Raw genomic sequence first — 10,763 nt, forward strand, 5'->3', positions numbered from 1 at the left:
TTGATTTATTTTTAATTAATTATTAGTTTAAGAAAAACTGACCAGTAATTAAAATATTAAATTTTTTCTTTTCAAACTGAATGAATAAAAATCTTTATTTTGTTTTAATGTGTAAACTATAAACTGTAATTATTAATGTATTTAAAAAAATAAGTCGTTCATTGATAGAATTTGAATTTTCACAGAATTTTGACACTTTGATTCGAACAGCTGGCGCTACCTGATGGTAAACTGAAAAACTACAAAAGCCCGGGAAAATATGAAAAGCCTAAATTCAAATTACATCCAATATTGTTTCATTTCATACAAATATAATTATTTACCAATAATAAATGTATATTGTTTTCATTCAAACACAAGTTTTTTTTTAAATTGTCAAATCAATTTAAATTTATTAAATATCAATCTGAGTTCCCAAAGTGCTTCCAGAGTGGTATTTAGTTTCCTTAAAATTTACATAATTATTAATTACTCATAACAAATAATAAATTTAAACAATCTCGCTCTAAATTTAAATTTTTTCGTCCATTCTTCTCATGATTTCATATCTTCGCTTCCAAATAACCAGAATTGATATAATTAAAAAAGGTAATGGTTAACTCTCAATAAATAAACATTTATGAGCAAACTGCCATAAAATTAAATAACGACTACATTTATAAATTAACTTATCTTAAAAGTAGTATTAAATTATTACAATAATTAAATTTCATGTTATCTGTTGAATCGAGTTTCAGATTCCCAGGAATTCTTGGCAATTATATGGAAGGAATCTTTGCTCTCAATTAATGTGATTCGCTCGATTAAAAACAGATGTTAAATTCTCTGCAGGATTTTCTCACGCACGTTTTCAAATCACAGCCTTAATCCTATTTGCACTTATTCATGTAACAAAAGTGCTGAGAAGCGCAAATTTATTATCGCAAAGCTCGAAATATCCAATTTCGAGTAATTCCACTATTTAGGGTACATTTACAACGTCATTTTTTTCGCATCGAGTTCAGATCTTCATTATTGGTAGATTCACGGCCAGGTAAATGCATAGGCATAAACTCATTATTAACGTAGATAAGAACTCGACAAAAAAAAACCTTTTGGCACCAATGTAAATGTTAGCCTTAAAACTATGAGGAGATGTCGAGATATTTTTCAGTAGTGAAAGATCATTTTTATAACAAAATAAAATGTTCGCTCTTGTTCAGTAAAATACTAATATCACGTCTAGAGCAGATTGCTTCTTGGCAAGATGGCGTTTAAAATTCGATTTTAGTAAGGTACTTTGACTGTCAAAAATCCTGAAAAAGAACCAGTTGATCTGGTGGAGGCGGGGGTTGTGAGCGCCAATCAATTTCCGGATAATCATCGAAACAACTTGAATCCTCGGGAGCTTTCAATCTCGGACAGATTGGAGGCGTTAAGGCTTTTTGGGGCACCTAAAAAAAGTGTATTGTCACTTCTGTTTTGACAGATCGAGTTCACGTGTAAGTTCCCGCCCAATCAGATTCGCCATAAACTAACTAGGTAAATAGAAATTCATCTTATGAAAAATATTAATTTCGCGATTAAGGCCATTTAACAACAAGGGTTACGTTACGAAAGCTGCGGTCCTCAATTTTTCTTTCTCAACTTCCGTCTAAACAAAATAAATCACCCTGAACGTTTGGAAAATGAAAGAGGAGGAAGGTGAGGTGGAGGAGGAGGAGGAGGTGAAGAGTAGGTGCCTGTCTCTGCTTTGTTCCGGTGAAAACTTTAAAAACAAAAAATGTCAAACAACATTAAACTTGAAGCTATATCGGTACTTTTCTTTCCCAACTTACGTCCACACGGAATGAGATGTCTTGTTGAAAATTTGACACGGTAAATAGAAGGCACTAAGGAAAGTGTTTCTGATCCTAAATAATTAGAATTGTGAAAAGTTTTTCTTTTTAATTACGAATTAGAAGAAATACCGACCGTGATGCAGAACACTGCCAGCAATTTTCAATTTTGTCAATGGACTAGTTATGAGTGTTATATTTATTATTTATCAAAGTGGGACAAAAGAACAAAGATTGTTCACGAACATTATACACAAATAATGAAAAAACTAATGTTTGCACTCGAAATGCAAATGAGAAATAAGCACTATCGCCACCTGCAACCTAACAAAAAACAAATTACCAACAGATAACTTCTTCTTTACTGTTAGAGAACCATAGAAGTAAAACTTCTATCGTAAAGCCTAAATGCGTCGTTTGACATTTCTTCTATTAATAAATAAAGTTTTTTCTTTCCCCAACTTTGTGCCTTGCTACAAACGGTCCTTTAATATTTATTAATACTTTCCGATAGCAAAAATGCTAATGGACGTCCCCGAACTCTACGTTTGTGGAATAATCAAAAAAACTTAATTTTACTAAATTTGATAAATGTGTGTCCATTTTAAAGTTATGTGTTGCAATTCTCCCCGGCTTTACTTCCAAACCCCACAATATTTTTGCCGAAAACTTGGAACAAGCAAAAGAACATAGTAACTAATACCCCGGAAGCCGGAACTAACCTTCTTTGTAGACAAATAAAACAGTTTATTTCATAAATAATTTCTAAGTGGCTGCCGACAGCATCAGTGCGACAGAGACCTACATTATTGGAATGGCACAGTGGTGAGAAAGGATCCTAACCTCAAAATATTGCACATGCATACAATTTTTATTTAGCACAATAAAATTTTTTGTTATTATCCGTAAAAAGAGATCAGGGAAGTTCGTTATATAATATTTTATAGCGTCTCCGAATTTAGTTTAAAATTTTTTATTTTTGTGGGAAAAAGCCGATGGAACTGAACACGATTTACCACACGACGCAAATCTAATTGGTCGGGAAACTAGATGTGAACTCGATGTGTCAAATTAATTTAACGATTAATTTAAACAGACCTCCGTGAAAAAGTACCCTTGAGATCCTCTAGGTAGAGTTGTGTCACAACTTCCCAATGTTTTGATAGGCTACGATTAAACAAAAACCAAAAGTGAGGAAAAGAGCGCGATTTTCAAACCAAATTTTACAACAAACTTACAATTTTGAAGAATAAAATGAGAAAGAATATTAAATATAAAAATTTGTCATTTTATGCGAAAATTAATCTTTTTGGTTACAAATTCATCTTTTTGTTACATAATTCATTTCTTTGCTTACAAATTTCATTATTTTGTTATACATTTTTTTTGGGTTGAAAAATAATTTTTTGAATTGAAAATTTAACGGTTCTATTTTTAGTTCAAAAGGTATACTTTTTGGTTGATAATTCATGTATTTTGCTACGTATTAACGTTGAAACTATCAAATATTTGGTGAAAAATTGATGTATTTTCTCAAAAGTTAATTTTTTTGGTGGAAAATTATTAATATTCATGGTTGAAAATTCATTTTCTTGGGTGAAGAATTAATCTTTTTTGTTAAAAATGTATTTCTTTGGTTGAAAACTGATTTATTTAGTTAAAAATTCGACTTGTTTGTTTGAAAACATTTTTAACTGAATGTTAGAAATTCAACTTTTTAGTTAAAAACTCAATATTTAAGTTCGAAATTAATTTAGTTTGGTGAAATATTAATCATTTTCGTTAAAAAATTATTTCTGTGGCTGAGAATTTATATATTTTATTGAAAATTCGTCTTTTTGGTATTAAAATAATCTTCGTCGTTAGAAATTCAACTATTTGGTTAGAAATTTATTTTAAGGGGGAAAGATTTATAATTTTCGTTCAAAAATTAATCTTTTTGGTTCTAATTAGACCTTTTTTGTTAGAAGTTGAAAGATTTAGTTAAAAAATCAGTTTTTGGGGTATAGATTTATCATTTTCATTGAAAAAGTGTCTTTTTGGGTAGAAAATTTATCTTTCTGGTTAAAATGTCCTTTTTTATAAAAATATGAAATTTTTGGTTAGAAGTTCAACCATTCGGTTGAAAATTGATTTTTTGGTAACAAAATTCAAAATTTTCGTACAAATTCATCTTTTTTATCCGGAAATTCATCTTTTTGCTTGAAGATTTACCATTTTGGTAGAACTTTTTTTTATTTATATTTTTTCAGTTTAAATTGGAACTATTTCGTTGAAAATTCGTTATTATCGGTTGAAAATTAATTTTCTTACAGAAAATGTACTATTCCACCTTTAGTTTAAAATATAAAATATTCCCTTTTAGTTGAAAATTCAACTTTCTTGGTAGAAAATTAATCTTCTAAGTCTATTTGGTTTAAAAATTATTTTTAATTTTAATTTTCTTTAACATTAATTTTCTAAAAAATACATACATTTTTAACCAAATAGTTGAATTTTCAATTATTTTTGTTTAAAAATTCAATTTCTGTAAAGAAAATTTGCCTTCTGTTTTGAAGGTTCAATAATTTAAATAAACTTTTATTTATTTTTTTCATGGAAAAATCTTTATTTTTTGGAAATTCATCTTTTGGTTTTAAAATTATTTTCTTTTGTTGTATAAATTGCATGAATTTTTAACTAAAAATGATAAATTTTCAACCAAAAATAAATTAGTTATATTTTCAGTTAAGAAAATTAATTTTCTACCAAGAAAGACGAATTTTCAACTAAAAATAAGGTGAATTTTATATTTTAGACCAAAGGTGAAAGAGTAAATTTCATTAGTAGAAAAATTAGTTTTCAACCGATATTAACAAATTTTCAACGAAATAGTTCAATTTTAAACTAAAAAATATAAATTAAGAAAAAAATTTCTAATAAATATTCAAGAAAAAATATAAATTTTTAACCTAAAAGATGATTTGTCAAGTTAAAAAATGAATTTTGAAAACAGAAAGATGAATTTAAACAAAAAATAATTAATTTTGTCTACAAAAAAATAATTTTTTAACAAATTGGTAAAACTTCTGACCAAAAAGATCAACTTTTTACCAAAAAAAAACAAATATTTTTAAAAAAAGTAAGAGTTTGTAACCAGAAAGATAAATTTTCTACCAAAAATTTAAATGAAAATTTAAAATTTATCCCAAAACGAATTTTCAACTAAAAAGACGAATTTTCAAAAACGAAAATCAATTTTCTAACAAAAAGAAAGAACAATTTTCAACTGAAAAAGGATTCATTTTCAACCAAAAATGAAAAATGTTAATTTTTATTTATGGAAATTATTTTCAACCATCCAACCAAAAATTTTCAAGAAAAATAGTTCAATTTTTAACAAAGAAAAAATCATTTTTATAAAAAAAATGAATTTTCCAGGAAATAGTTGAATTTTCAACCAAAAAAATAAATTTTTAATCATGAATATTAATGTATCACCAAAAAGACGCATTTTCAACTAAATATGTATAAGAATTTTCAACAAAGAAAACTAATGTTTAAGCAAAGAAACAAAATTTTTTTAATTCAATAAAAATCAATGAAAAAATTAACCTTGGACAAAATGCATCAATTTTCAAACAAACAGTTTAATTTGTAACTATAAAATATCACTTTTTAACCAAATGTCGAATATTGTAACCAAGAAGATTAATTTTCTACCAAAAAAGCATTAATTTAAAAAACTACAAGAATTATAAAAAAAGCTATTTTGGGCTCCAATCGTGTATAAAACTAGGCATTTTTTTCGACTTTTTATGAAAATTTTCAATTAAAAAATATATATATTTAACCCAAAAAAATAAATTTGTAAAAAAAAATAATTAAATTTTCAGCTAACAAGATTAAATTTCTCTTAAAAAAGAAGAATTTTCATAAAAATACCTGATTTTTCAACTAAAAAAAAAACGATTAAACCGGAACCAGAAGTGATGAAAATAGCGCAATTTTCAAACCAAATATTACAATAAATTAACGATTTTGAAGAATAAAATAAGGCAGAAGATAACTTTAAATATCAACATAACAAAACTGAATGAAATATATGGAAATATAAATATTTAGAAAAAACTGTTCCATTTTGTATTTAAAGGTTCCTTTTTTTTAGTTGAAAATTCAGGTATTTTGATGAAAAATTATCTTTTTTCGAAAATTATTCTTTTTGGTTGAAAAATTTAAATATTTTGTTAAAAATTCGTTTCTTTTGTTTAAAAAATCATTTCTGCAATTTAAAATTTAACTTCTATTTTTAGTTCAAAATTTATTTTCTTTAGCTGAATATTTATGCATTTTCTTAAAATTAGTGTTTTTTGGTAAAAAATTAATGTTCTTGGTTACAATATTTTGTTGAAAACTTTTTCTTTGTTTGGTTGGAAATGAATTTTTTTGTGTCAATTTAATTATTCAATATTTGGTTGAAACTTGATCATTTATGGCTGAAAATTCAACTACAAATTGTTTTTATTTTATCCAAAGTTAATTTTATTGTTGGAAAATTAATCTTAGTGGTTGAAAAATTATTTTTTTGGTGAAAGATTCACCATTTTTGTTAAGAATTTGTTTCTTTGGTTAAATTTTTATTTATTTTGTCGAAAATTAATTTTTTTGCTAAAAATCATTTTTTAATTTTTTTTAAGCTGAAATATTTTTTGTGGAAAATTCTTCGTTTGTCGATTAAAAATAGTTTTCACAACTAAAAATTAATATATTGTCTTGTTTGTTTGAAAACATTCTTTTACTCAATGTTTAAATATTTTATGTTTAATTTAAAATGTACAAATGTATTTCTTTGGTTGAAAATTCAACTATTTCATGGAAAATTCATTTATTTATAATTTTTTTCTGAACTATTTTGTTAAAAATTTTCGTTTTGAAAATTTAACTTTTTAGTAGAAAATTAATCTTCATAGTATTTTCGTTTTTTGGTTTAAAAAATTATATATTTTAATTGACAATTTAACTATTTGATTAAAAATTAATGTAGTTTGTTGAAAATAAATTTTTTTGTAGAAAATTAATCTTCTGGGCTCAAAATTGATCTTTTTGGTTAAAAATCGATTCTGTTCGGTGAAAGATTCATCATTGTGTTACAAATTTATTTCTGTGACAGAAAATTGATTTATTTTGTATAAAATTCTTCGTTTGTTTAAAAATATTTTTTAACTGAATGTTGAACTATATCGCGTTTGATTTAAAATCTAAAAATATGTTTCTTTGTTGTAAAATTCAACTAGTTCGTGGAAAATTAATTTTTTATATCGAAATTATTTTTTTTAACTGAACTATATTGTTGAAAATTTTTCATTTTCAAAATTCATCTTTTTGGTTCAAAACTCCCCTTTCTTGGTAGAAAATTAATTTTCTTCGTCTATTAAACTTTTAGTTTGAAAATTATATTTTTAAATTGAAAATTCAACTATTGGAATAAAAATTAATGTAGTTTGTCCAAAGTTAATTATTTTTGTAGAAAATTAATTTTTTTGGTTTAAAAATTCAGCTTCTTTGGTAAAAAATTAATCATCCTGGCTGAAAATTCATCTGTTTGGTTAAAACATTCAAACTTTTAAGTTAAAAATTCAATATTTTGCTTAAAAATGCATTTTGTTTGGAAAAGGTTCATCATTTGCGTTAAAAATTAATCTTTAAGGTTGAAAATTCATACATTTTTTTAAAGATTCGTCTTTTTTGGTCAAAAAAATTTTATCTTTCTCGTTATAAGTTTCATTTTTCATTTTTGATTCATTTCATTTTTTTTAGAAAATTCATTTTTTTTAGAAAAAATTCATGATGTTCGTTAAAATTCATATTTTTAGTTGATAAATTATCTATTGAGTTAAAACTTGATTTTTTTAAAAAGATTTTTCATTTGAGTAAAAAAATTTTATTTTTTAAATTTATATTTTTAGTTTGGAATTGAACTATTTCTTCGAAAATTCGCTATTATCGGTTGAAAATTATTTTTTTTTTACTGAAAATGTACTATTTCATCTTTAGCTTGAAATATATAAAATTTACTTTTTTTGTTAAAAATTCGAATTTCTTGGTAGACAATTAAACTTTTTGGTTGAAGATTCATCATTTTAGTGCAAAATTAATTCTTTTCGTTAGAAATTACTATTTCATTTTTGGTTTGATTTAAAATTTACATTTTAAGAATTCAACTATTTTGTTGAAATTTTTTTAATGAAAATCCAACTATTTCGTGGGAAATTAGTTTTTTTTCTAAAACTTATTATTATTATTATTATTATTATTTAACTGAACAAAATAAACATATTCAAATTTTAGTTAAAAATCCTTTTATTTGGTTAAAAATTCATGTATATTGTAGAAAATTAATTTTCATAGTTGAAAATTAATGTATTATGTCAAAAGTTTTTTTTTGTAGGAAATTAATTTTCGGTTTTGAAAATTAGTATTTTTTTGGTAGAAAATTAATCTTCTCGGCTGAAAATTCATCTTTTTGGTAAGAAATTCATCTTTTTAGCTAAAACTTTAATATTTTTATTGAAAATTAACTTTGTGGGGTGAAAGATTCATTTTCGTTAAAAATTTATTTTTGTGACAGAAAATTTATTTGGTTTCTTGAAAACTCGTCTTTTAGATAGAATTTTTTTTCTTTTTTGGTAAAAAGTTGATATTTTTGGTGAGAAGTTCAACTAATTTTTTCAGAATTCATTTTTTTGAGACAAAATTAATCATTTTCGTTCAAATTCATATTTTGTTCGAAAATGCATATTTTCAGTTGACAAATCATCTCTTGGGTTAAAAAGTCATATTTTTTCTTGAAGATTTTGTAGAATTTTTTTTCATTTATATTTTTTATTCTAAAATTGAATTATTTCATTGAAAATTCGTTATTTTCGATTAAAAATTAATTTTTTTTACTAAAGAAATTTACTTTTTCACTTTTGGTTAAAAATATAAACTTTACCCTTTTAGTTGAAAATTCGACTTTCTTCGTATACAATTAATCTTTTTGGTCGAAGATTCGTTATTTGCATAGAAAATTAATTTCTTCCAATGAAAATTAGTTTTCTCGACTGAAAATCTAACCATTCCATTTTTGTTATAAATGTATCTTTTTTATTTAAATATTGTATTTTTTGCTTAAAAAAAATAATTTTCTTGTTGGAAAACTCACATATTTGGGTAAAATTAATTTTTTTATTCAAGTTTCATTACTTTAATTGAAAGTTCATTTTTTTGCTTGAAAATGTATCCAATTTATTTTTTTTTTAAATTCGGTTCAAAATATTCATTCTTTTACCTGAAAATTTAACTATTCGATTTTTCGTTTGAAAGTTAACTGTTTTAGTTCAGAATTTTAGTAAAAATGTGTGTCAAATATTTATCTGTATTATTATTGACAGCATTTATTGATTTTAAATGGACCCGCCCTTTCCAGCACATGCGCAGTTGAAAAATCGCGATCCATTACCATCATAAGGTACTATATTAGATGGGAATAGAAAGCTGCCATCTGGTTGCCCGCCAAATTCAAAATCACTAACTTAAAATCGACGATATAGATTATTTATTTTAAAATTATACTAAAGCATTGTTATCAAAATATAAATTATAAATAAAATTACACGTGACATTAAATTTGGAATATTTAAATTTGACTATATGATTTTTTAACCCACACATTTGCCAAAAAATAGTTCTTGCAAAAATTATGATTGTGAACTAAATTTTACTCAGTTTACAAATAGACGTGTGCTAAAATTATAATCATATGGTTTATTAAATAGTCATCATACGTCTTTTTTTATTTGCGTGGGCTCACGTGTATCGTTCTACCGAAAAACGGGTTCCTAACCTTACTTTCTTCTCGATCTCATTTCGCTTTAATATATATAAAAAAAATTCTAATAGGCAATTTAATTACATATAAAAATAATCTGCAGACCCTATTGAATTTAAATTACATTGTTATATTCATAAACATGTTAATTACTTCGCATAATTTTGAATTTGAATTTGGTTTCCATTTGTCGCGTCTACAATTTATGATCCACATTGACAGTCTTTCTCTTCGTCCTGGTGGAAAACGCTAAAGTTTAAAATCCATCCTTGCTTCTATTTTTACAAAACCGCAGCACTGCAGCATCCTTTTTTCTTACATTCTAAATTTAATTTTAATTAAATCATACGAAATGTTTTTATCGCACTCTTTCCCGCGAACTGTCCAGAAACCAAAATGGCGGTTGCATATTCCTCTCTAATATATTACCCTATCATCACTGTCTCTACCTAGCGGATCTCTAACTTCTGTTTATTAAATCTTCTTCAATTAATTGTGGATGATTATAGAAATGATCAAAATAAATAATAAGCAAAACTTTACCTGTGCCCAATCGACAAGTTTGAACCATCGATGCCTTTTGATATCTTCAGCACCCTGTCTCATATTTCCAAGTCGTTTCGTCCTGTCTGTAACCAGCAGCTTCTTCACTAAATCCTTGACAATTGGATCCATATGCTTCGGCCACTCTATCCTTCCACTCAGGATTTTTTCATAAATACCGAAAGGATTGTCATCGTAAAAGGGCGGAAATCCTGCCAACATCTCGTAAATTAAAACTCCCAGAGCCCACCAATCCACAGCCTTGTTGTGCCCCTTACTTTGAATAATCTCTGGTGCTAAATATTCTGGGGTTCCACAAAGAGTCCACGTTCTGAAAAGCATTCATTTATTGAAGTTTGAGTCCATTTGGGGTATCGTTTTACCCAATTCCTGATAGAAAGTTATCTTTTCACATCGAGTTCCTTTCTACAATATTATTTGGTTCATGCCCATATATTCAATTGGCCATGAATCTAACAGTAAGGAAGATATGAACTCGATGCAAAAAAAATTACTTTGTCTCATGAAACGTAGAGATCCTCTAGGTAGGGTTG

General features: G+C 25.7%; 1 protein-coding gene across 1 annotated transcript in view; it reads right to left on the reverse strand.

The window, feature by feature from the left end:
• Nucleotides 1-360: 360 nt before the first annotated feature.
• LOC117171566 (cAMP-dependent protein kinase catalytic subunit 3) overlaps nucleotides 361-10,763 on the reverse strand; it is a 33,948-nt gene continuing 23,545 nt past the window's right edge. Inside the window, exons 5-6 of the mRNA XM_033359002.1 lie at nucleotides 10,210-10,540; nucleotides 361-1,433 (exon numbers count right to left, since the gene is read on the reverse strand). Coding sequence (XP_033214893.1) covers nucleotides 1,287-1,433; nucleotides 10,210-10,540 — 478 coding nt within the window. The 3' untranslated portion in view covers nucleotides 361-1,286. The remainder of the gene's footprint in view (nucleotides 1,434-10,209; nucleotides 10,541-10,763) is intronic.

This window comes from Belonocnema kinseyi, chromosome 1, assembly GCF_010883055.1.
Source record: "Belonocnema kinseyi isolate 2016_QV_RU_SX_M_011 chromosome 1, B_treatae_v1, whole genome shotgun sequence".
Lineage (NCBI taxonomy): Eukaryota > Metazoa > Arthropoda > Insecta > Hymenoptera > Cynipidae > Belonocnema > Belonocnema kinseyi.